This window comes from Schistocerca nitens, chromosome 3 (assembly GCF_023898315.1).
Source record: "Schistocerca nitens isolate TAMUIC-IGC-003100 chromosome 3, iqSchNite1.1, whole genome shotgun sequence".
NCBI lineage: Eukaryota > Metazoa > Arthropoda > Insecta > Orthoptera > Acrididae > Schistocerca > Schistocerca nitens.
In genome coordinates this window covers 652,395,887-652,423,783 of record NC_064616.1, presented here as the reverse complement: position 1 = coordinate 652,423,783, position 27,897 = coordinate 652,395,887, and the positions used below count along the sequence as shown (strand labels likewise).

At 37.2% G+C, this 27,897-nt stretch overlaps 1 protein-coding gene across 7 annotated transcripts in view; it reads right to left on the bottom strand.

Moving 5' to 3' along the window:
- Nucleotides 1-27,897, bottom strand: part of LOC126248617 (cAMP-regulated phosphoprotein 21) — a 1,051,584-nt gene that overhangs the window by 14,554 nt on the left and 1,009,133 nt on the right. For all 7 annotated transcript variants that reach the window (XM_049949775.1, XM_049949778.1, XM_049949781.1 and 4 more), the window contains 3 exons: nt 26,033-26,224; nt 11,213-11,363; nt 10,477-10,627 (listed from right to left, as the gene is read on the bottom strand). In XM_049949775.1, coding sequence (XP_049805732.1) covers nt 10,477-10,627; nt 11,213-11,363; nt 26,033-26,224 — 494 coding nt within the window. The remainder of the gene's footprint in view (nt 1-10,476; nt 10,628-11,212; nt 11,364-26,032; nt 26,225-27,897) is intronic.

The window sequence follows — 27,897 nt, the reverse complement described above, 5'->3', positions numbered from 1 at the left end:
TGTCCAAGTAGATCACCTGGGGCAACAAAACATCTTCGCACCTGTCGCATCCAGTCAGTGGAAACCCCATTAGTAGTGTTATGAAAACCAAATGGCTCTTTGTGTATTTGTAATGGATTTAAATCAACTATTAATGCACAACTGGAGCTTGACATTTACAAGGTGTGTGAGGAAAGTAATGAGACTGACAACACTGCAGGCACTCTGGCAATGCTGTGTTCTACTTGCATAGACCAGTGTATTCATCTCTTTCAGATGCTCAGTCCAAGTTTCAGCTCCATACAGCCATCACATGGTTTTTGACAGCGCCAACGTTGAAGCCATGTTTTTGTTGTGTGTTATGAAAATGAAACAGTGGAATTTAGGTCAATGATATGCAATCAGATTGCCAGATATGAGTCTGAAAAGTTGAAACAGGCCTATGGGCAACATTCCTTATCAAGAGCACAAGTTTTTTGCTGTCACAATTCATTTTTGGAAGGCTGAGAACGCACTGAAGATGAACCTCATCCAGGGAGGCCTTCCACTTAAAAAAACTGATGAAAATTTTGAACATGTGAGTGCTGTTGTTAGATCAAATCAATGTTTATCAAAAACGGCTCAAATGGCTCTGATCACTATGGGTCATAACATCTGAGGTCATCAGTCCCCAAGAACTTAGAACTACTTAAACCTAACTAACCTTGCAATAAATGGAGCAGGCAAAAAGGAATACAAACATCTCAAAAATGAGATCGTCAGGAAGTGCAAAATGGCTAAGCAGGGATGGCTAGAGGACAAAATGTAAGGATGTAGAGGCTTATCTCACTAGGGGTAAGATAGATACTGCCTACAGCAAAATTAAAGAGACCTTTGGAGAAAAGATAAACACTTGTATGAATATCAAGAGCTCAGATGGAAACCCAGTTCTAAACAAAGAAGGGAAAGCAGAAAGGTGGAAGGAGTATATAGAGGGTCTATACAAGGGTGATGTACTTGAGGACAATATTATGGAAATGGAAGAGGATGTAGATGAAGATGAAATGGGAGATACGATACTGCGTGAAGAGTTTGACAGAGCACTGAAAGACCTGAGTCGAAACAAGGCCCTGAGAGTAGACAACATACCATTAGAACTGCTGACGACCTTGGGAGAGCCAGTCCTGACAAAACTCTACAATCTGGTGAGCAAGATGTATGAGACAGGCAAAATACCCTCAGACTTCAAGAAGAATATAATAATTCCAATCCCAAAGAAAGCAGGCGTTGACAGATGTGAAAATTACCGAACTATCAGTTTAATAAGTCACAGCTGCAAAATACTAACACGAATTCTTTACAGACGAATGGAAAAACTGGTAGAAGCCGACCTCAGGGAAGATCAGTTTGGATTCCATGGAAATATTGGAACACGTGAGGCAATACTGATCTTACGACTTATCTTAGATGAAAGATTTAGGAAAGGCAAACCTACGTTTCTAGCACTTGTAGACTTAGAGTAGGCTTTTGGCAATGTTGCTGGAATACTCTCTTTCAAATTCTAAATGTGGCAGGGGTAAAATAGAGGGAGCGAAAGGCTATTTACAATTTGTACAGAAACCAGATGGCAGTTATAAGAGTCAAGGGGCATGAAAAGGAAGAAGTGGTTGGGAAGGGAGTGAGACAGGGTTCTAGCCTCTCCCCAATGTTGTTCAATCTGTGTATTGAGCAAGCAGTAAAGGAAACAAAAGAAAAATTTAGAGTAGGTATTAAAATCCATGGAGAAGAAATAAAAACTTTGAGGTTCGCCGATGACATTGTAATTCTATCAGAGACAACAAAGGACTTGGAAGAGCAGTTGAACGGAATGGACAGTGTCTTGAAAGGAGTATATAAGATGAACATCAACAAAACCAAAATGAGGCTAATGGAATGTAGTCGAATTAAGTCAGGTGATGCTGAGGGAATTAGACTAGGAAATGAGACACTTAAAGTAGTAAAGGAGTTTTGCTATTTGGGGAGCAAAATAACTGATGATGGTCGAAGTAGAGAGGATTTAAAATGTAGACTGGCAATGGCAAGGAAAGCGTTTCTGAAGAAGAGATATTTGTTAACATCGAGTATAGATTTAAGTGTCAGGAAGTTGTTTCTGAAAGTATTTGTATGGAGTGTAGCCATGTATGGAAGTGAAACATGGATGATAAATAGTTTTAACAAGAAGAGAATAGAAGCTTTCAAAATGTGGTGCTACAGAAGAATGCTTAAGATTAGATGGGTAGATCACATAAGTAATGATGAAGTATTGAATAGAATTGGGGAGATGAGGAGTTTGTGGCACAACTTGACAAAAAGAAGTGACCGGTTAGTAGGACATGTTCTGAGGCATCAAGGGATCACAAATTTAGCATAGGAGGGCAGCGTGGAGGGTAAAAATCATAGAGGGAGACCAAGAGATGAATACACTACGCAGATTCAGAAGGATGTAGGTTGCAGTAAGTACTGGGAGATGAAGAAGCTTGCACAGGATAGGGTAGCATGGAGAGCTGCATCAAACCAGTCTCAGGACTGAAGACCACAACAACAAACAATAACAACCTAAAAACATCACACACATCCATGCCCAAGGCAGGAGTTGAACCTGTGACTGCAGCAGTCGTGCGGTTCCAGACTGAAGTGCCTAGAACCGCTTGGCTACCATGGCTGGCTCAACAAAGACTTGGAATGTGTTGCGTTGCAGTCCCACCTGCCGAGCAGCCAGTGTCTCCAAGCAGCCAGCAGTGCGGCGGAAGTCCTTATCGGTGCTCATTAAACACCGGAAGTGTATTTTAGATAAAAAAAATTGATAAGAGCGCAAAATCCCATAAGAATAACACAGGGCGGAAGTGAATTCTTCTGCAACACGAGTTAAGTAAATATACTGGACGCTGAAAATTTCTAAGTCCGAATGAAGGTCACGCGCAGTCACGACTCACAGCGCCGTGCTGGGAGACAAGCACAGCATCTATCCCGTGAGATCCCGTGAGAGTATAAAACACTATTCACTTTTTGTTTGGTGGCCGTGCGAGTCTTGGTTGCTCGCTAGGCGGGTGACCTTGAAGCGGACTTAGCCGCTGCGCTCACTGCCGCATGGCTTGTGATTGGCTGGGTAGCCTGTGGCGCAATGCAATATATTTGCATCTGGGAAGGCTTCAAGGCCACCATAATCTGCATGGTTGCCCCATACAACAGCAAGCGTGAGCCATGTACTACCTCCAAAAACTGCTTGTACATCACATGTAAAGTTCAAATGGAGTCCACGAAACACATTTGGACCTCCAATTAACTGTTGCTTATTAAACTGTCCAGCCAAATCAATGTCAATAGCCTTCAAACTGCGATACACAGGAATGCTGCGCCGCCAGCACGTTAACTTGTGTTAACGTGCCACAGCAATGCCTAGGCGACGTGCATGGCGTCATCGCTGGCGGCGCAGCATTCCTGTGTATCACAGTTTGAAGGCTATTGACATTGATTTGGCTGGACAGTTTAATAAACAACAGTTAATTGGAGGTCCCAATGTGTTTCGTGGACTCCATTTGAACTTTACATGTGATGTACAAGCAGTTTTTGGAGGTAGTACATGGCTTATGTTTGCTGTTGTATGGGGCAACCATGCAGATTATGGTGGCCTTGAAGCTTTCCCAGATGCAAATATATTGACATGGAGTATAGCAGAGACAACAGGACTTTTGGCTAAGCAGCCTTGTGGTACACTTGTTCCAAGTATGCCATTTGTATTGAGTACTAGAAAGAAGAAAAAGTTAAATGCCGATGAGTATCTGTTTATATGGGCTAAGATTGGTAATGGAAATTGTAAAATAAAGATCAATGGTGACTGTATGTTATATTACAGACAATAAAGTTGCCCTACCCGTTCACGTGTGTTAACGTGCCACAGCAATGCCTAGGCGACGTGCATGGCGTCGTCGCTGGCGGCGCAGCATTCCTGTGTATCGCAGTTTGAAGGCTATTGACATTGATTTGGCTGGACAGTTTAATAAACAACAGTTAATTGGAGGTCGAAATGTGTTTCGTGGACTCCATTTGAACTTTACATGTGATGTACAAGCAGTTTTTGGAGGTAGTACATGGCTCACGCTTGCTGTTGTATGGGGCAACCATGCAGATTATGGTGGCCTTGAAGCTTTCCCAGATGCAAATATATTGACATGGAAGACATGTAGTATAGCAGAGACAACAGGACTTCACTAAGGATGATGGATGACTTGTTAAACTTATACATTTCCACCATACATCAAATTTTGATTGAAGATTTACACATGCTAAAGGTCGAAGCCAAAATGTTGCTGAAAAACCTGACAACTCAGCAGAAGGACACTCATAGAAATGCGTTTCTTGGTCTTCTTGAGAGGACTGCCTATGACCATGAATGGTTTAGTTGTGTGATCACGAGTAACGAATCCTGGATTTTTTTGGTACAATCCTGACACAAAGCAGCAAAGTGAGGAGTGGCACACTGAAACATCTCCTCGAGTGAAAAAAGCTCGAACGAGCAAAACAAAGATCAAAATAATGCTGATTTGCTTTTTTGACTGTAGGGTATCATACATAAAGAATTTGTTCCTCCAGGACAAACTCTCAACCACATGTTTTACAAGGATGTCCTGGAAAAGCTCAGGAAAACGGTGAACTGAGTGAGATTGGACATCACAGACAAGAGTATGCTCCTTCAAGACAATGCCACATGCCAACAGCTACTTCCATCTGTTGTTCCACAGCCCCCCCCCCCCTTCCTATTTCACCTGATGTGAGTCTTTGTGACTTTTTTCTTTTCCCAAAATGGAAAACGTATCTTAAAAGGGTGTAAGTTTGACACTCTGTAGAACATTCAAAATAAAGTGACTGACACACTAAAGACCCTACCAATTGAAGCCTTTTCTAGCTCCTACCAATACAGAGAATAACAACTTTGCCAGTGTGTAGCTGCTGAAAGGAAGTACTTTCAAGGGGACAATATTGCTGTTTGAGAAAAATTAAAACTTTGTTAGATATAAGTCAGTCTCACTACTTTTCTCACACACCTCATATCTCATTCCAATGCCAGAAGAGCTAATGCCAAGGTTATCAGATGGACAGTACTTCTCCCATAATTAATATACCTGAAGCTTATTTACAATAACTGGTAGAAGAACAACCCGACCAAGTCAAGGTCATCAACACTCCATTTTAGTTGTATGGATACAACAGGTTGCCTTTCAGAATTGTTAGCACACCAGCAGTTTTCTGTTGTAGTTTGGTGCAACTAATTCAAAACAGGTCAAACCCAGTCAGTTATATGCATAATATATCAGTAAGTGGCACTACAAGAAACCAACATCTTGCTAATTTATGTCTGCTGTTTCAAACACTACAACAAGGTGGACTAAAGTGAAACCTACAAAAGTGTAAATTGTTTCAAGAGCAAGTGGGGCACTTAGGCCACATATTGAGTCATAAAGGACTTTAACCAACTCAGCAACATGTGGAAGCCATAGGAAAAATCCAAGTGTCAAGACTTTCTGTCATTTCTCAGAAAATTGAATTACAGTACAAAACTTATATCAAATGCTGCCCAGACTGCCAGACTGCTTAATAATATCTGCAACAACAATAGAAAATATGAATGTTCACAACAGTGTCAGGAGGCTTTTCATAAGTTAAAACATTATCTGAAGTCCTCTCCATGTCTGGTGACCTATGAACCATCAAAATGCTTTATCCTGGCCACTGACATATCTCAACAGGCCACTGAAGCAGTTATTTCCCACAAGAGTGATGATGAGCTCGAGAAACACATCACATATGCATCTAAAATGCTCACTGCAGCCAAGATCAATTACTCACAAAACAAATAAGGAGCATTGGCTAGTATAAAAACAATTCCATTTCTAAACAGCACAGAATTTTACCTCAACTCATAATGACCATAAACCATTAATTTCCTTGGTCAGTTCTAAGAACCAACTTAAAGAGAGAGAGAGAGAGAGAGAGAGAGAGAGAGAGAGCAGAACACCTATATCACTGGGCCATCTTCCTCAGCAACAACCATTATTCCATTCATTATTAACCAGCAGCACAACAATGTTCACATTGGTCCCCAATGGTATCACACTGGTATGACACACCAACCAGCTGTGCCCACACTTAAAAGGGAACATTCCCAAATGTCAATAAATGATCTTGATGAAGCTAGGCAGGTGTGTAGAGGGAGAAAAATTGTGGAATATTTTTTTGTTTGTTTGCGCTCAGTTTCACTTTTAAGGGTAAAACATACCCCTAAAGCAGAGAGCATTTTAGGTTCAGAAGAAATTTCTTCAAAATGGTAATCTATAAAAAATGGTTTTCATATAAGACTTGACATGTAATTAATGTTCTTGAAAACTTTATAGTCAACTTTTGTAATAATCTGAAATTTTGCAAAATATCCCACCACCAATAATTCATTTTGAAAAATAAAAGCTTTTATTACAACATAAATTAAAGAAGCTTTCAAGCAACATACAGCCCCATGTTATAAAGCTGGTTTCTGAACTATCATTTTTGGAAAACAAGCTGTACACAGTGTGCTGTCAGAGTATTTCTAACATACCCAATTAAAAGTATCTAAACATTCATTAAAATTTTAAATATTTATTTTACTTATATTTATTTTGTTTTAAATTGTTATTTTACATTTCACACTCATCATTTTTTGTTGTTTTTTTAATTTACCATTCACATTCATGTATAATATAAAACTCCTTATTGTGATAGAAATAATTGCAATAATGATAATCTGCAAATAAATGCCTAAAACATAATGTTCTTTTACATGATGCACATAAAATGAACAAACTTTCTTCACATAATACAGTATACACAATGGAGAAGACAATATAAAACAAAGTTCAGCAGCATTTCAAATTGTCACGAGTGATCCTCTAAGTATCCTGATCTGTGTCAGGCCTATTTCACTACATTGGTAAGCCTTGGCAAAGACAATTGATTATATATTAATGACTGCAGCTTGATTATATTGTTTCTTAAGTGGAGACTGACATAATCATCCAACATAAGTAGATCTGTAACTCTACTCACAAAGTTCTTCCACCATCAAAAGCTTTATATGTCCCACAGCTGTATCTGAGCCATCAACCTCTTTGGGATCATCAAGTGAACACGTTTGTTGTCCTCGGGTATGATGCTCTAAACAGTTTTTTGACATTGACCACTGCAAGAATCTAACAATAAAATAAATATTTCTCCATCACTGGAAAATAAAACATCTTTCAAATATTTTTTGACCTGGTCAGACATATATTTACCTGACTTCAATGCTGACACAAGGCCATTTGCAGCTCCAAAAAGAGATTCTGAGATTCTTGTCTAAAGTAACTATTAGTTTCTTTTAAAACTATGAAAAGCTGGGCTATAAAACTTTGTGAGACCATTGTTCAGATCTAGCTCTGTTGAATGATCATGATGTCAATCTCAACTTGAGAAATAATACAATCGAGCTGCAGTCACTAGTACATAATCAATGCTCTTCACTACAGCTTACCAATGTACTAAAATATGCCTGATACAGATCAGGATATTCGGGATATTTAGAGGATCACCCATGACAATTTGAAATGGGGGGGGGGGGGGGCAAATTGCGAAAAATTTAAATTTTCAAGAACATTAATTACATATCAACTTTTACCTAAAAACATTTTTTGTATATCATTGTTTAAAAGATATTCCTTCTAAACCTAAAATGAAAAATTATGTTTCAGGCTGTGTTTTACCCCTTGAAAGTGAAATTGGGCACAAACAAAACAATGTGGGTCGCATCATTTTGCCTCCTCCCCATACCCACCAAGTTTTATCGAGATCATTTATTGACACTTGGGGATATTAGTAGCTTCCACCCTAAGACAACCACCATTGTCCCGGGAGACACCTCAAAACAACTTTAGACATCTGACAGACCCCCATATCCAGGTTTAGTCCACCAGAGCTGGTCCACCTAGGAATGGGATCCGTTTCCACCTCCAGCACCACTGACTTCCATTACAGACCTGGAGACCGGAACACCAGTTCCAACCAACTCCAGTACCAGTACTATGCACCCACCACAAGCTGAGGACACAGTGACACCAGACATGAAGATGGACAGTAAACCTTTAGCTGACTTGCCCATCCAAACTTTCCTTGCCCAGACAACAATCCCAATACTGGCAGGAACAACTCAGGCCTACATGACAGTTAAAGTGGAAAGGGAAATTATATCTCTATCACCCAACAGCATGGTTGATACCTTGCAATGGCCACTATCAGTGACTCCTGTAGCAACCAGTAAATTACACCAGCTGGCTGCCACATGTGATTAACCACTTATGTCAAGCCAGAGATACAAACCATTCACCAGGCAGCTGCAAGGTACTTCAAATTGTGTTGTGGTAAGGTCTCTGCCTTGCTTACAGCATACTTTCATGACCTGACTGTTTACTAGATATCAGCTGGACTTCATTTTCCATTGATGTGCTAAGTATTATTGATGAATTTGCTTGATCCTGTATGATCTGGATTATTGTCTTGGCTTTTTATCCTTATTTTCTGTGTACTAAAGAGTGTGTTGCACTGTAGCAGGTGTCATGTATTTGTAAGGTTGGTCCATCCAGCCACAATGATTTGGGTTTTCCATAGTTTCTCTAACCTTCTTTGCACAAATGCTGTGATGGTTCCAACAACCCAACTACAATACTATGGAGAGTTCATGTGTCATCCTTGTCAAACAAGACATATAAGTATATAAATGCCTGCCTGTAGGAATTAGGTTTATCTTGTTCTAAAACTGTAATACCATGACATGTACAATATACTTTGTAAAAGGGATACTAAGAGGAATAAAAACATCACTACTACTACTGCTATTAGTAGTACATAATGCAACTGAACCCCACAGGCAAGTAATTTATGACATGATAAAATATGTATACAGGTGAACCTCACCAAATTAATTTTATGTGTGTAAATCTTTTACAAGTTTTAGCAATAGCAGTTATTAACAATCTGAGTTGTTATATGGTTTTGGTTTCCAACATCAAGGAGGCAAGAGGGGAAAAAAGAAGGTAAAACTAACAGGTAAATAGTTTCTAGTTGTACCTGTAATCCAATAAAAGCCAGCTGATTGAGTGCCAGTCAACCAAAAATGATCTTATTGAAAGGCAACTTGAGTTTAAGTTTGAGTAGATATACCTATTAATACCATTATCAACAGAAAGAACTAGCAGCCATGTTTGGCAGATAACTAGTGTGAAAAATCAACAATCAGACTCAAAAACTCAGAATCACACTTTTTTTTTGTGCAGCCATAGTAAAACACCAGGAGACAGAAATACATTCTGGGTAAGAAGTACATTATTCAAAATCATTACCAGTAGAAATATTGCCTAATTAGTAGAGATACATGTAAAGAAAAGTAGACTTGATTCAGAGACAAGAAATGTTCATGTCTCAGAGGGTACCAATTATCAGGAAGCAACGTAAGTACACACATTAAAATGAAAGGTAGCTGAAGGAGAAGAAGGAGAAAGATCTAATAACAGTAGCAGTAACCATTTCTACCATGGAAAATACTTAGAAGCATAGTTTTCACTCTTTATTGCATGTATTAATGGTTTTTGAACTGTGAGTGGCGTGCACTGTAATTCAGTGGAAAAGCTACAATAGTCAGAACACAGAGTCTATAGTAGTGCATTGTCAACTGGGTCACAGTGATGTAATTTCTTTAGTTTCTATTTTTTCCATTTAAGGAGACAGTGAAAGATAGGGAACTGTAATGTATATATCCAGTGATAAAATGTGATGGTAACATATGAGATGGACTGATACATTTTTGTTGAAAATTGTAATGTTTGAGGACCATCTTCAGTGACTTTTCAAAGATAAGTGTGTAAAATGACTGAAACCTTGAATTTTCAAGGCTTGTTAGGCATTAAGTGTTTATTAGCAATCCTGACATATGAACTATTTACATACATAGGTATCCTTATGCCTAAACAGGTGATTGGGGCTGGAATATGTAAATTTAAAATTGTTAACACATTATTAGAGGTGCCAAACAGCTATTAAAACTGTATAATGTAACTGATATCAGATATTAGAGTTCTCAGCAATGAGAAAGAGAAGTAGGTTTAGGTCACAGCTGTGATCTGTAATCAAGAAAACATTTAAATATAATGAATCCAGAAATTGTCACAGAATCTATGATTCTCATATAATAAATCATATTGCTATTCAAGAAGTCATGCACTGAATGACTCATGAATGAAACAATGGAAAATAAAAATGTGTCACACAAGTGCACAAAAAATATTATTAATATATCAGTTTACATTTGTTATGTCCCTCTCACTTTGCACTTCAAACTCAAAAAATAGCTAAAATTTCACTAAAAATTGTTGTCATATCCTTTGTACTAGTTACAAAAATTATTATATTGCAAATATTCACCGTTGCTTTCGTGGTTTTTGCACCCGTGTGCCAGAGTTAGATGAACCTTCTGACGGATTTCGCTGTACGTTGGGGGTCGGCAGGCGGTGAGCAATGTTACTGCCAGTGGGTGGCATGCGCATAGCGGACGGACAGGAGCCTCTGACTACTCCTGAAAAAATTTGTTGAAATTTTTTGCTTTACAGTTTCAAACACACATTATACAGGAACTAGAAGGAAGAAGCAAAACTATGACAGCCAGCAAGATTTGTGAACACACAAAGTTAGAAATTTACAGAAAATATTTTGATAATACTAATGTTTATATTTGAGTGATGTCCACTCTGTCAGATGTGTCCAACAGAACAGACATCATTCAAATACATGTATCTCTGCAAGAGCATGACAGCTCCTTGACATCTGTTTCAGTGCAGAGGCGGTAATATTGTCCAAATGCCAATTTGAATCACTAATTTGCAAGTAGGGAGTTAAAGGATGTGGGACACTGCATTGCAGTATGTGATAAGTTGAAAATTTGAGTTAGTGAGGGACAGTGTGTGGATGTCCAAAGCAGTTCAGGCAACAACTCACAAGAAGCAGCAAATCTGGGTTCAAGTCCCGTCCAGCACAAATTTTCAACTTTCGCCATTGCATTATGACAATGCCCTGTACAGCGAGAAGTAAAGAATTCCCAGCCATCCCTTCCCTTTCTTTCCCCATTCTCTAGTTCGTATAAAAATAATACTAATCGACGTACCAGGTACAAAACGGACTCCAAAAACTGGAACAGTTGGGTAGTGCATGGCAGGAGACTTGTCAGTGGCAGTGCGCTCCTTGGGGGCAGAACCACGGCACATTGGGCCCCTTACAGGCACAGAGTCACGGATCGGCCTTGGAGGTGAACTCATCTGTAACCAGCCATTCATCATACTCCTACTGTACATGTGACTTAATTACATTAAGAGTATTTTGTGAGATCATTGTTCTGAGTATTTAATCAAAGCATTACAAGAAGTATCCTCTTCATAAGACTTGATATTTTTGTTATTATATGCTATTACATTTTCTTAGATAATAATTTGTAGTCACAAAAATTAATTATAAATATACTGTATGTAGCAAAAACAAACTCTACATAGAGTTGCTACACCTCTCCAAGGTTTGTAAGGGCTTTCAATGCACTTTTAGTATTTTATAAGTCAACTAATTTTTCTTTTTCGGTGTCAAATTTTGAGAATAATCAAAATTAAGTATATTTCATATTTGTGTTTTTATTACACCTTCTATGCACTCATACTGGTACACGCTAACAAATAAATAACTCACTGAACAGTGTGAATGAAAATGCCATTTAGAGGATACACTGCAAGAATTTCAGTATCTTACTTTTTCATGTTAGCAAAACACTAAGAACAATAATTTTTGAAAACATTTCTCTTGGAGTACAGCTGTTTCTTTTTAATTACTTAAAAATGAACATGATGGCCATAATCACAAGAAACTTTTTATTTACTCATAGGACCTGCTCCATTCACAACAACCATTTATCATCATGGTGTTAGGTCTGAAGATGCTTTAAAACAGAGCAAAACTGGTAACCTCACAAAGAAAGAAGTTTCTTGCGGTTGTGACTGTTCATGTTCATTTTTAACTAATAAAACTAACAAAAATTGGTTGAAAGACTATGTAGTGCATGTTACTGGATTTGTTATTCACTCTGAAGCTACAGTAAACATGTCTTAAATTGATGATTATTGGATTACCTTCTCTTACAATTCCACTAGATCCCTCATGAGGGTCCAGCTTAAAGAACACATGTGAACCTCATCAACATCAAAATACTCAACATATAAATGTAGGAGCAAAGAAGTTTACAGTTTAGGACTATTTTGTTATTGAGTTCATTATACAAATAGACAGGGTGTTGAATAGGACCTGATATTCAATAAAATACTTAATTGCACTACTATCACAAACTGCATAAAAGTATAGAGCTTTCACACTACTGAGTGGTGTTCATTGTTCAACATACATTCAACACTAGTTTCAAAGTGCAAGAAGATTAATTTAACTGCAGTGAAAATATTTAGGATTTTCACAATCAGTCTAAATGTGAAAATTGAACTTCACAGCCACGGCACGCTGAGAATGATCTTACCTAAATTTCCATGTTCCTTTTATGATTCAGACTGTCATGTTGCAAGCTTATGCCATTTGTAGCAGTAAAACATAAAGTTAAAATTTTCAGCACATTTGACTTGGATTTAAAATTATTTTGTTATTTAGGTATCCTTGTGATGCATTCAATAATACAACATTTTGTGGTCAAGACTAAATTCTAAGCATAAGTGCTAAAAATCATCACTGACCTCTTAATAGGTTTTCCATCTTACATTACACAAAATTTTGAGGATGCATTTAATCTATCCTGAATAGCTTCTAATTTTTTTCCAGTAGCGTAGTGCAGTGAGTCTAACAGTTTACTGTCCGTCTGCATTTTTACAGAGTGTGCATGCATACACTGTGATCAGGATTACAATTGAGTGTGCTTTTTTAGCAATTTTTAATAATCATAAGGTACATTACATGTTACATGATGTAAATATTTAGTTAATATCTACTTTGAAGATAGCAAGACCTTATAAAAGTTACCAATTACACCAGGAATTTGAAGCCACCTTATTTAAAGCAAAATATAATTTATAACTTCTTTTCCAGTTCATTGGATATTAATAATTTCAGGTTAATGCTATTACTTAGTCAAGAAGATGCAGTGTCACTAAGCAAATACTCAGAGGAGGAGTATCTTATACATCTACATCCACATAATTACTCTGCAATTCACAATTAAGTGCTTGGCAGAGGGTCCATTGAACCATTTTCAAGCTATTTCTGTACTGTTCCACTCTTGAAATTCTTGAACAGTGTATGGGAAAAATGAGCACTTAAAATTTTTCATGCAAGCTCTGATTTCTCTTATTTCATTATGATGAACATTCCTCTACATGTGGGTGGGTGGCAAGAAAATATTTTCATACTACGCCTATTTTCACTCATTCCTTTCATATGGCATCATATTTTGGGGTAATTCATCACTGAGGAACAGTACATGACATAATTAGGTTAATTTAACAACATACTTAAGTTAATATAACAACTTTATTTTATTGTTTTTTTTGTTTTTCTTTATTTTTTATTTTTATTTTTTTAAAATTTTTTTTAAAATTTTTTTTTCCTTAATTTATATCTAAAAATTCCTCTATGGAGTAGAAGGAGTTGTCATTCAGAAATTCTTTTAATTTCTTCTTAAATACTTGTTGGTTATCTGTCAGACTTTTGATACTATTTGGTAAGTGACCAAAGACTTTAGTGCCAGTATAATTCACCCCTTTCTGTGCCAAAGTTAGATTTAATCTTGAATAGTGAAGATCATCCTTTCTCCTAGTATTGTAGTTATGCACACTGCTATTACTTTTGAATTGGGTTTGTTTGTTAATAACAAATTTCATAAGAGAGTATATATACTGAGAAGCTACTGTGAATATCCCTAGATCCTTAAATAAATGTCTGCAGGATGATCTTGGGTGGACTCCAGCTATTATTCTGATTACACGCTTTTGTGCAATAAAATTCATGATCCATGGAACTAGTATTAATCTAATCTAATCTAATCTCTAATCATACTTGGAGGACAAAGTTGGTGACTGAAACTTCATGAGAAGATCCTGCTGCGATGAAAGAGTCTTTGTTTTAATGATTGCCACTCCAATTCGCATATCATATCTGTAGCACTCCCTCCCCCATTTCACAGTAATATAAAATGTGCTGTCCTTCTTTGAACTTTTTCGATGTCTTCCATCAATCTTCTCTGGTGCAGATTGCATACTGCACAGCAGTACTCCAGAAGAGCGTGGACAAGCATGGTGCACATGGTCTCTTTAGTAGCCCTGTTGCATTTCCTAAGTGTTCTGCCAATAAATTGCAGTCTTTGGTTTACTTTTCCCACAGCATTATCTATATGATGATTACCATTTAAGTTATTCATAATTGTAATCCCTAAGTACTTAGTTGAATTTACAGTCTTTACATTTGTGTGTTTTATATTGTAACCAAAATATGGTGGCTTCCTTTTAGTACTCATGTGGATGACTTCACACTTTTCATTATTTAGAGTCAACAGTCACTTTTTACACCATGCAGATATTTTGTTTGAGTTGCTTTGCAATGTGTTTTGATCATTTGATGATTTTATAATATATTAAATGGCAGCATATTCTGTAAACAATTTAAGAGGGCTGCTTAGATTGTCTCCAAAATCATTTGTGTAGATCATGTGAGGGCCTATAACACTTTCTTGGGAAACATCAGATATTACTTCTGTTTTACTTTATGACTTAATCATTAATTAAATGTTGCAAACTAAATTGCATAATTGCTTTCATGATAACTGATTTCATTTTACGTCGAAAGAATGAAAAATTATGGTTGAATGATATTTTAGTTTTATCAGTGGTACAATCCCCAACCTAAAATACTGCTTGTGCAGCCAAGTGTCATATGAAAATGTGGGTTGTGCACCTTTCAAGTTGTCTGGAAACATTAAGACATTTTGTTGAAACCAAGGCTTGTCCATAGAAATTGGAATGGATGGGATTCATGCTCATTTTCAGTTGGATATTAAAGCCTGACTTTGTTTTCTACTTCACAAAGGGGGCATCTTTTTATACCCTAGCAAAGAGAGCTCAGATGTGGATTCCCTATATGATTTTTATTTAAGTAATGCAGAAGAAATTAAGAAGTTGTTGTTGTTCTACTTCCACTGCTGCTCATGGTAAAATGTATTTTGGAAGATTATGCCTGTGGTAACCCCAATAAGAAAGAAGTGGATAAATCATTAGCAGTGTGGCTGTTGAGAAAAGGCATACTCTGTCAAAACTTTGTCAATACTGGATGTTAAAATAGGTAAGCTCTTAGAATCTCAAAGTATTGAGCAACACTGTTAGGTACTCAGTACACATCTGCAAGTAGTAGTCTAGGTGACAACTCCCACAGACCTCAAGCTGCAAGCCAACTCATAGCCAGGGGCATGAATAGGCTGAGTATCAAAAAGAAAGAAAGGAAACAAGAAAAAGAAAAGTGGGAAAAGTGAAAAACCATACATCAAAGTATGTTCACAAATATCAACAGCATGTTGGCTGTTAACAGTCAACCTGAAATAGAACTCATTTTCTTCATGTGCTGTTGTCTGTGGACCATGTTCTTCCATATAGGTGAGCTACAGCACTTCTGCCATAATTCACTTCCACTGACCAGTCCTGCTGCACTCCGTGCGTTATCGAGAAACATTTGCTTACTGCGGTATGTGCCACAAGCCCTCCTACCCTCATTATCTTTCAGAAACTAATTGAGCATTTTATATGTTATGTCACCACATTAGACAATCATAGAAATTTTTGATTACAAAATTTAACTACAGCTAACTATTGCATTTGTATATAATTAAATAGTAGGAAAAGAAAAAAATATGGAGAGGAAAAAATGAATAAGCATAGAAAAATTATTTAGCATTACTAACGTTGCCGAATAAAACAACAAAAAAGGAAAACTGAAGAATCAACATTAATATGATCATAAATCAGGATTATACATAACACAGTGTAATGAAAAATGTGACTTTCATGCAACAGAGAAGAAAACAACAATAGTATACTATTGTATTCAACATAATTTATTGTTTTCAATTACATTCTCTAGACATTAATTAGTTACACCAGTTCAACATTTGAATTAAGGTAGTTTTACGGGTGCCTTGTAGTACCCCTTGTTCAAAATGTACTATGACTTCATAAACTAGCATTGTTCATATGTGCAACTGGCAAGGCTTCAAAGTTTTTTAGTAAGTTTCAGGTCATTAAATTGATTCATACAGTAGCAGTTTAATTTCCAACCCTTACATCATGTTCCTAACATATCAGACTCATGTAAACAATAATGACCAAAAATGCTACAGAATTTAAATTATTGAGAAGAGTCATTGGTGAAAACTGGATTGTCTGTAGTCTGCTGATAGATTTATTAATCCAGGTAGCACTTCTATGTGCCTGCTTCAAACTGGTAAGGATCATCCTACAGTTCATTGGTGTGATCTGCTCATTTGGTTAAGTGCTCCAACTGAAATTTTGGCCCAACACACTCACTAAATATTTTGACAAATCTGTTGGTCTAATGCATTCTAAAACCTGAGAAATGTAACTTGCAGTCAACCTTACTTTTAACAAGCAAAGTTGCCTAAGATATTGTAAGATAACAGTATATTAATATCTACATCATTATCATCATCATCATCATCATCATCATCGTTGTATCAAAACATTCTGTATATTTTTCTAAATCAATTCTTAGTGCATTGCCTCAGCATAACTTCTAAAAAAGTTGTAATTCAGATAAATCCATCATCTGAAAAACATTTGCCCAAAAATTTATGAAGTACCTGCGTCATACAATGCTTTAAGAACTATAGTAGTAACAAACATTCAAAACTTGACAAAGCTGTATCTTTCTGTTGTTTCCACCTATGTTTAGGGGAGTGTACCTTTCTGTGATTTTTTCTTGGTGTAGTTTGTTTCCCCTTCCACCTTTACATCCTTTAATTTCGTATGGTTCTCTCAAACTGCGTAAGACATGGTGAGCCTGTACATGGGCACCTTTACCCAGCTGGAATGTTTTTTACAGCCAGTCTGGCTGCAAACCAAGCCATGTGACGTAACCCTCAGAAACACAAATGAAAAATATCCTGAATTAAATGATGCTTTTAATATCTTAGAATTTCTTGATATTTTTGAGATAGTCAGTTCTCAGGTTACTGTATTCTTTGACAGTTAGCTGAAAAATCTGAAAATTAGTATATGTAAAAAAAAAAAAAAATGCTTTTAGTAAAATATTGTCTGGGGAAGGGGATCATGACTAAACACTCTCCCACCCCCTTTTCAATCTCCTCCTATTACAGATGCACAATAGCTCTTCCCTGCTTTGACTGATTACTGTCACAGCACATTTCATGTCACTGAGATATTTGGGTCTGCAGCGCATGGTCTAGTGGCTAGTGTTGCTACCTCTGGATAATGGGACCCTGGATTCAATTCCCGGCAGGGTTGGCGATTTTCTCCACCCCGGGACTTGGTGTTTGTGTTGTCCTCATCATCTTATCATCATTCAGGAACTGGCGAGATTGGAACTGGAAAGATTGGGAGCTTGTATGGATGCTGATGACCTCGATGTTGAATGCCCTGCCCCCTCCCCCCCTTCCCCCAAACTAACATTATCAATCATCATCATCGAGATATTTGGGGATTGACCTTTAAAAATGTTCAAAAAGAGTCTATGTTGTATGTGTAGATTATGTCCCTCATAATGCAGAAAGTACTGTGAATCTATATTGCAGTGGCTCTAGTATCCTAATCTGGCTGCCAATAAACTAATCTGCAGGTTGGGGCGTGTCATTTGTTAAGTGTGGGATACTTGTTATCTTGATCCTATGGCCCACACAATACACAACATAATGCATTTCTTTATTATATCATGTTGCCCAGCAAAAAGAGAAACATGAACAGGTGTGGTGTCAAATGCATGAGCAAGATTAAGAAGTACACTTCATGTTGTTCATCACAACATTACCCTGTAGCACTCTTTATAAAGGTGATGGGTCCAAATGGTAACAGTTTGAGTTCATGATATAATCACACAACATGCAATGTTGCTACACAGTGTAATATAAAGCTATTCAGTCCACTACAATTTTCAAAAATTCAAGACCAACTGAGGACCATTTTAACAAAACTCAACAAACGTCATTTTTAATGAATTATGGTACTTTAATATATGCCTCACACAATGGCTAAAAGAAAATACAACAAAGGTGAATATTTTCCATTGTAAAATGTGCCTGAATATAGCAAATTTTCACAAAATTTGACATCTCTGTTTTTCACCATTCCACAAAATTCAATAATTAAATTGAAACAATGGAGGAAATAACATGCAAAACAGGATGCTTGTGTTTTGACAGTCTTGTTCATTTTAGAGGTAGCTGGTATGATCTCTTACGACGATTAGTGTATGCACATTACACTTTTGCTGGCAAACAAATGTAAAAGCTGGAAACAGTTTTAATTGATGTTAGACATCCCAAATAAACATTAAATGAGCCTGCAATGATTTCTGGCTTGTGCTAAACTTTTGAGGGTCGAAACACCAAAAAATTTTTGGCCGTTTTTCAACTTTTTGCTTATAACTTGGAAACAATACAACTTACAAAAAATTTCCAAAACGCCTGAATAAAATACTATGAAATTCTGTGTAGAATGGTCTATTTAAAATTTCAAATTGGTGCAGCTGTTTAGCCACAATCAATCGTCAAAGATTTGCAATTTTTTCCAGTTTGAAATGGTGCATTGCAAACCACCATCTGTACCAACTTAACTTTACTCCTCTACCGGTCTTGGTTCATAAAAGAATCATCACTGGTGACAAAGCTGAACATTAGTGATTTACAATATGTATTGGCACAATGCCACTTGCAGTGTATTACTTCAAATGCGGCTGTAGACTGTTGCTTCAAGGAAATTAGTTTATCAATTTGGCAGAAAACTAAGCTATGCTCATGCTCCAGTGCCTGTAATTCAAAAACAGCTACCCCAAATGAAATATATTATGCATGAACATTGCAGAGCATCTATTTCCACATAAAAAGAGGTCCTAAATTTTAAAATTCAATAATCTCTTTGCAAAGATAGTAAGAAAAACATGAAGGTGTTCATAGTGATAAAGAGAAAGCACTCATGAAAACATGGATATGTTGATTTTTGTAAAAATTTGTAATTTCACATTTTTTTCTCAATAAAGATTACAGATAAATTTCAATTATTTATTCCTCAATCAGTATTATGTTTTTGAAGTATTTGAATCATCAATATAGAGTGCAATTAAAAAACACCTCCCCTGTACAAATCTGTAAATGGCATTTGTTGAGTTTTGTTGAAACAGTTCTCATTTGTGGTCAGACAATGTAATCCAAATAAATTGCTTCAGATGGAAACTGCTTTGTTCATCATAACCTAAATTCTGCACCACCAAAGTTGTTTGTAGTGTAACATTACAGAAACTTTCAGTGTCCATCCATTGAACTGTGCATCCAGTTCCATATTGATCTTCTTCTTCTGTATTTCAGAGATTAGATCTACTGACCTGTTAGGACCTCAGTTTCTATACTGATCTTTTTACTTGTCTTTCCTTTATCAGACTTCTTCATGTGGATCAAATTTTTGTATTGGATTTCTCTCTAGGAAATTATTCCCCAGCTTTACTAACATGTATTGGAAGACAAAATCTTATTCACAGTGATACAATAGAGTTTGTAGAGGATGACATCCATCAACTAATCCTGCAAATCCTGATAGGAGAGCACCACTCATCTTAATTTTGACACACTTTTTCTGAAAATTCTTTTCAAGTAAATGCATATCAGTTTAAGCAAGAGGTGAAAGAGTCTCACTTCTGAAAAACTGTTTCACTTAATAGATTACATTATGTTTTAGTCACTATTAATTAATTAAAACTTTGAAAATGTAATTTCAGTAAATTTTAAAATACTTTGCCTTGACAAACTCCAATTACAGTTTTATAATCATCTGAACAAACAGAATTGTTTGATGTACTTCATGATAATTGATTTTCACTTCAGTCAGGTTCAATTGGGCATTATCGCCATTTGCATGCTCCTGGAACTGGTCATTTGTGATGTATTCTCAGTGTCATTTGGATGCACTAAAATATTTGTATTACCAGCCAATATCATTATGCAAGATATAATTTTATTTATTAGACATGATAATTCTGAATAGGTTTTGTCTAACATAAGCAGAACTGGAATAAAAGTAGCCACATCAGCTCATGAAGGCACTTCTTCGCAGTAGTGCTCGTGTGGGCTACTGTTAGAGTGACAGTCTCAAGGTGTGTTTACACACGTGCACTTTGTCACTAGTCACCGCGCAGCTGTGCTTCCTCCAAATGCAAGCAGAGGCACATGTCTCCCCCCCCCCCCCCCCCCTGATATGTTGAGGCTCTTGCACCTCTGTGCACACAACTGAGAGGCACAAGTGACTACATGTGCCTAATGCACACAGGAAGTCACACCATTGTAAATGCACCTTTAGCATACACTTCATCAGATGACAAGTGTGCATCTGTTTCCAAGATGGTTCTGTACTGAAGGTGGTAACACTGACCCATTGAGGTAGCAGAGTGCCATTAATGGGAGTGAAGTTGTTCAGGGTGAAAATGCCCGAAAAGTTAAAACAAATACTTGATTTTAAATAACTGCATTTTGCTGATGCAGATTCTTTCATTTTATTAGTAGTTATTACATTTACTGTTCAAAAGCTCTTAATTCATGGCAATGGTTAAATCTACAGTGTTCCTAACCCCTATCTGAATACTAATCATTTTCAGGAGGAATGATCTTTTTAACTCTTTTCAGTGAGCTAAAAATTTTATTTGTGTGATTGGCATAAAACAACTCATGTTTCTAGGTCTTATATATCAAACAATGGAAACTTCAGCTAGGAATATTAACAATGTAGGAAAAGACAGGTTGCTACTTACTGTAAAGAAGACATTTTAATCTGCAGACAGACACAATTAAAAGACACTTACATAGTTTTCAGCCACAGACTTCATCAGTAAACGAGAGACACACACCATTCATATACACAAGCAAGCACACCTAATGCACATATGATTGCCAGCTCCAGAATCTCAGGTTGGAATGCAGCTACCAAGTTGGATGCAAGCAGCAATCTGGAGGGGGCGGGGATGGGGAAGGGACAGTAGTTTACAGGTTGGGAGAGAGATGAATGCTGTCTGGTGGAGTGTGCAGGGTCTACAATGCCAGAGGTGCAGCATCAGGAGGTTGTGGGACAGGAAGGTGGGGAAAAGAGGAGCAGCAAAGGAGAGAAGTGGGGAAAGATGAGCAGGTACTTTGGCAAAGGGTGGCAAATAAATTGAGTGGGAGATGAAGGTGAGGAAGGGATGATGGGACAAAGGGGCTGGAAGCTGTTGGGTGGAGGGTGTGGGGACAGTATGTTACCATAGGCTGAGGCCAGATTAATTATGGGAACAGAAAATGTGTTGTAAGGATAACTCACATCTTTAAAATTCAGAAAAGATGGTGGTGGAGGGAAGGATCCAGATGGCTGGGCTAGTGAAGCAGCCTTTGAAATCAAGTGTATTATGTTCAACTGCATGTTGGACCACAGGGTTGACTACTTTGCTCTTGGCCACAGTTTGGCAGTGGGTGTTCATCCTGATGGGCAGCTGGTTGGTGGTCATACCAATAAAAAGCTGTGCAATTGTTGCAGCAGAGCTGGTAAATGACATGGTTGCTTTCACAGGTGGCCCAGTCCCTGATGGGTTAGTATAAACCTTCTGACAGAACTGGAATAGGAAGTGCTGGGTGGGTGGATTGGGCAGGTTTTGCACCTGGGTCTTCTACAAGGGCATGATCCTTGTGGAAAGGGGGTGGGATTGGGAGTGTCATAAGGATTTACTAGGATGTTGCAGAGGTTGGGTTGGCAATGGAATACCACTTTAGGAGGCATGGGAAGTATCTCAGGTAGTATATCCCTCATTTCAGGGCATGATGATAGGTAATTGAAGCCCTGGTTCAGCTGTTCCAGTCTGGGGTGGTGGAAGGGACACTCCTTTGTGGCTAGTTCTTGGGATTTATAGGAGGATTGGGTGTGAACAGAAATGGCACAGGAGATCTGTTTTCAGGCTAAGTCTGGGGACTGGTGCCTGTCTGTGAAGGTCTTTGGTGAGACCCTCAGCATACTCAGCAAGGGAGTTTTTGTCATTGCAGATACAACGTCCCTGGGTGGCCAGGTTGTATGGGAAGGATTCTTTGGTTTGATAGGGATTAAAGCTGTCAAAATGCAAGTACTGTTGGCGAGTGGTTGGTTTAATGTGGACAGAGGTGCAGATGGAGACATCAGAGAGGAAGAGGTCAACATCTAGGAAGGTGCACCATGGGTTGAAGAGAACCACGTGAAGCAGGCGGGAAAGGTGTTGAAGTTGTGAAGAAATGAAGATAGGGTGTCTTAGCCCTGAGTCCAGATCATGAAGATATTATCAATGAACCTAAACCAGACTAGGGGTTCGGTGTTTTGGGAGGCTAGGAAAGTGTCCTCTAGATGGCCCATAAAAAGGTTGGCATAGGAGTGTGCCATGCAGGTGCCTGTGGCTGTGCCACATATTTGTTTATACACCTTCCTTTCAAAGGAGAATTAATTGTGGGGTAGGTCAAAGTTAGTAAGGTGTATGAGGAATGAGGTAGAGGGTTTGGAGTCTAAAGGATGTGAGGAAAGATACGTTCAATAGCAGTAAGACAATGGGCATGAGGGATGTTGGTGTATAGGGAGGTGGTGTCAACAGCGACAAGTAGGGATCCAGGAGGTAAAGGGGTGGGTATGGCGGAGAGTTGGTGAAGGAAGTGGTTGGTGTGTTTGATGTGGGAGCCTAGATTATGAGCAGTTGGTTGGAGGTGTTGGTCAATGAGGGCAGAAATTATTTTAGTGGGTGCACAATAACCAGCCACAATGGATCATCCAGAATTGTTGAGTTTGTAGATTTTGGGGAGCATGTAGAAGGAGGGTGTGCAGGGTACCCTATGGGTGAGGAGGGAAATGGTATGAGGGGAGAGGTTCTGGGAAGGGCCTAAGGCTTTAAGCAGAGATTGGAGGGTGTATTGGACTTCAGGTATGGGATCACTCTGGCTGGTCTTACATATGTTGTGCATTGACCCTTCAAGAGGATAACTAAAACAATAATAGAAATTAAACTATTATGGTTATCTATTTATGGACGCACAAATAAAACTTTGCAAATTCTTGGTGGAACTGGGGTGAAGCTGACCACCTTTTTTCAAGCTGTTCTATTATTAACAAATATTTGTGAATGCATCAAGGATTTGACCTAATGAATGCAGCAAAACTGTGACACTGGATGTAGCAGTAACTGTCTATAACAGTCTAGTGGTGGAGTGAAGAAGTCATTATTGCAAGTGTCTTGTGAATTTGTCATGTATGCTGTAGTTTTGTTTGTTGCATCATTTAGTTGAGATCATAAGAGTTGTCAGTGTGAAAATGCCACATGTGTACAATGTTTAAGTAGATGAATTAAAGGAATATAGCCTGGGTGTTTTAGATGTGCATATCAAACAAAGAAATTTTAAATGGAAAAATTAGCATCACAGACATTATGGTAAAATATTAGGTAGTCAACCAGTTTTCAGTGCTAAAGAAAGGTATGATCACATTTTATTGTCCTTAAATTTTCTTTGCATGTTACTCTGAAAATAGTATTAAAATTTAATTATCGTGCCAGATATCTTTTTCAATTATTAACAAAGTTTCATAACAATCAAGTTTGCCAAAAGTTATAAACAATCCACATTTGTTGCATAACAGATAATCAGTCGACTATACCCCCAGGTTGTTTGAAGTTGACCAACACAGTTTGTCTTTATTTACTTTTTTAAGTTTGTGATATGTTAGAGTAAAATTAATAAAGACCATAAGTTTTATTACTACAGCTCACTATCCATACTCTGAAATGAAAGCCAATACATTAATTTTATTAGTTTCAGAAATGTTTTAAGTGTAAAATCCAAAATCTGTTAACTTCACCACATTTGACAGTACTTCAGTACATTGGTCTCATATTATTGTTTATGTACAGAACAATAAAAAAACATTGTTCAAAGTATTTGTCATTTATGAAGTAAAATGATCACCTCAAAAATACATATGAAACTGTGGACATGGAATGCTGGTCAACAAACAACTGCAAGATATGATTATCCATGGGCATTGTTGATTTGCAAATCTAATTTGCAAGCAGGCTATCAAATTAATCTCATTTAAAATAAAACTATAAGTAGACCTCAACAGTATGTATAAACTTGCTGATAGAGTCTACAAAGAGTACTTGCCATGTAAGTAGTTATACATAGTTAAATATCTTCATGCAGAAAAGTAGCACATTAAAAGTAAACAATAACTGCTGCCAGTAAGTGCAAAGCACACAAGAGGAACTTTTCAATAGTCCTGCATATGTTGAATAATTATTTAAAATATTAGTTTCTGAAACCTTAAATATATTGTAAAGACTCTCTCACCATCAATAATATTGTCAGTGGGCAACACTATATTGCAAGGCTAAGATGTCACACAGCCATAGCAAAATGTGTACCACAGTTATATTAGTAGTCTAGTCCCTTCAACCCCCCCCCCCCTCAAAACCGCCCAACCAACCAGTTATATTAGCTATAGCTGGGAACAACAGAAAACAGTGAAAAAGAGGAAGTGGGTTCAAGAACGTCTGAAACATGGAGCAACTTGTCATATGTTGATTTACAGACTAGAATCATAAACACAGACCTGCAAGAACTCATAAACTATTTTTGGATGAGTCCTGTATCTTACAACAAATTATTAAAATAGAGAAGTAGAACACATTAATGAGAGAGGCTATTGCAGTCAATGGGAGATTATATGTACTTTGAGATACAAGCAAGAGGTAAAACATTGGAATGCTTAAAGTGAAGTAATTATATCAGTCCTGTCACAACACAATCAGGTAATAGACATTTTTTTTCTTTTTTTGTGGTAAGACTGATACTTATTTCACAGACCACTTACTAGTCACTACATGTGATGTATTTTTCAAAGTACAAGCTTTTTTCAACACTACTGTCTAATTCAGCAAGCAAACAGGCTTGTGATTTTTTCAATTTAGTAAAGAAAGCAATGCAATAGACAATCTACCATTGGCCACCATAAAATAGTAAATACAGTGACTAACCCTGCATAGTCCCATTAAAACTTGTGTTAAAAACTACTTGAAAACCTGAATCAGAGGAAGGATATGCACAAAGATGAAAGGAAAATGCAGAAGTGTACACAAACACATGTGACTGGTTCCTGAAGCTCTGATAATACCTAGATGGTGAATATTATCAAACCATCAGTAGTCAACCTCATTGCAAAAGGACACACAATTTTATTCAATCTTAATTATTTATTTATTTTTCCATCTCAGTTGCACAGACAATATGGACTGTTGCTGACTAGTTTCAAATGTGTCTGTTCATTACCAAACCTTTACCTGAATGATACTGGAATAAGCAATGGAATAACATTTACACATTTTGTGCCATTCACGCCTGTTCAGCTACTAACATTCTGTACATTTAATGTATTCATAAGTGCCCACTATATCAGACATCAACTCACACTGTGTATCAAGAAATTACTGGCATGTACAGCTAAGTTTAGACTGAATGGTGTTACTGAAATGTTATGTTTCTTTTAATATAAATTTAACATTTGTTTACATAGTTTAATTCTAATAGTACTGATCCTCTTGGGGTATTGTTCATACTTAGACTGAATATTTATTTAACATTAACTAAAGCACTGTAGAAAGAAGAAGATTGTATCATATGGTGTTTTACTGAACAAACCTGCATGTTTGGTCGAAATATTCCCATGTTTGGCATCATGGGAGAAAGGTAGGGCCCATTAGGTGCAATAGACCCAGATGCAGGAGCAGGTGGATGAGTCATGTGTGTCAGTCCTGGAGCCTGTTGAAGTGGCGTGTAGCTTGGAGCACCACTCAGATAAAAAAATGGTGATGCAGCAACATTACACATTCCCTGAAATTAAGAGAATTTCTTGTCAGAGACATTTAATTTCTATATTAGCTCACGCAGTTTAATAATGAAGAGCAAAGTTACTGAAAATCATGTATTAGACCCAACTCTGATTTGTACAGATTGTTTCAAAAATACTTTTACAAACTTTGAGGACATGTTTCTTACATAAAAACAAGAAAAAAGTTCATATATTCCGGGTACAACTGAACAACTTCAATTATCTATGCACTCGTTTAACTCATTGTACTGTAAACGGTGTTGTGTTGCCACAGAGATATGTTTACATTCATCAATCATCTGTCTTTAACTTGTCCATAGTGTACATATGCTACATGCAGTGAGTTAACTGAAAGTGCTCCATTCAAACATGACAGGATATTAATTTCACAAGCATACAGACATGGTTTTAATGTATGGCCACATGAATGGCAATGTCTCATTGATATACTTAGAACATGCTCCCCTCAGTATGTCAACGAAACTGATGTGTAATTACATTTCTGTGTGATCTGAGAATCTGATGATGTCAGGTAGTTACTATCAAAACTGGTTATGAAATTAACTATTTCACATCAAGCAGTCTTGCATTCTAATATAAACTGCAGCATTAGATCCTCCCAACAACATGTGTAAATTATATTTTTGTACTATTATTACACCATGCAATAAACAACTTGCAATAAGAAGCAAATGAAGGTGCATACACCAAAAACAAAGTACAAATCCTTCAGATGTCATACAAGGTTTGCTAGAGATTCCTGTTAAGCACCAAGTAAGCCAGTCAGCATTAGGATGTTTTCCTGGTCTGATCTTCATGTCAAGCATGTTCTCAATTTTCAGTATTCCTTGAAATTAAGTGTTTGAAACTGAGTACTGCAAATTATTCTATGCTGTTTATCAGGAAATGCACCATAATTGCATCCTGTAATATTATTTGAAGTAGATTTGCTACCTGCACTTCCAATCATAACTACATATTTTCAGTGCATTACAAAATCTGCTATGAGGGACAACATAAGTGAGAGCACTGCACAGAGCAGGTAAGAGGAAACCTTACATATTGATTTATAATGGTAATCCAAGAAAGGCTTATCTTCCCCTTCACAATCTTGGGTGAACAGGAAGATCAGTTTTACTGTACATATCCTTCTACTTCTACTTCTTCTACGGACTCATCACTTTTCTGAGAAAGATTTATGGAGGTTTGGCACATGATAAGATCATGCAAACATATGAATTTTGTGGTTAGTAATCTTAGTACCTTGTAACCTACTTGAATAATGTGACGATACTATCTGCATAGTTCAAATATTTGTTAATTATATATTTTCTGCATTCCTTGGCATGCATTCCTGGTTATTAGTCACTATATGAATAAATGTATCTTTTTAATGTAAATATCACAGAACATCTCATTATCTACCATCATATCACCTACTCTGAGCTGATGTGTATGATGATACTCTTTTTCTATTATGTATGATTTAAAGGACAAATAAAACTTACAAGACAAAGACACTTGTATTCAAGAAGATAGTAGTTGAAGTCCTTGTGCAGCCACCCACATATATACTTTCTGTTATTTTTGTAAGTTACTGAAGGCAAATATCAGGATGGTACATTTTAAAGAGTGTGGCCAATTTCCTTGCCCATCCTTCCACAATCCAACTTGT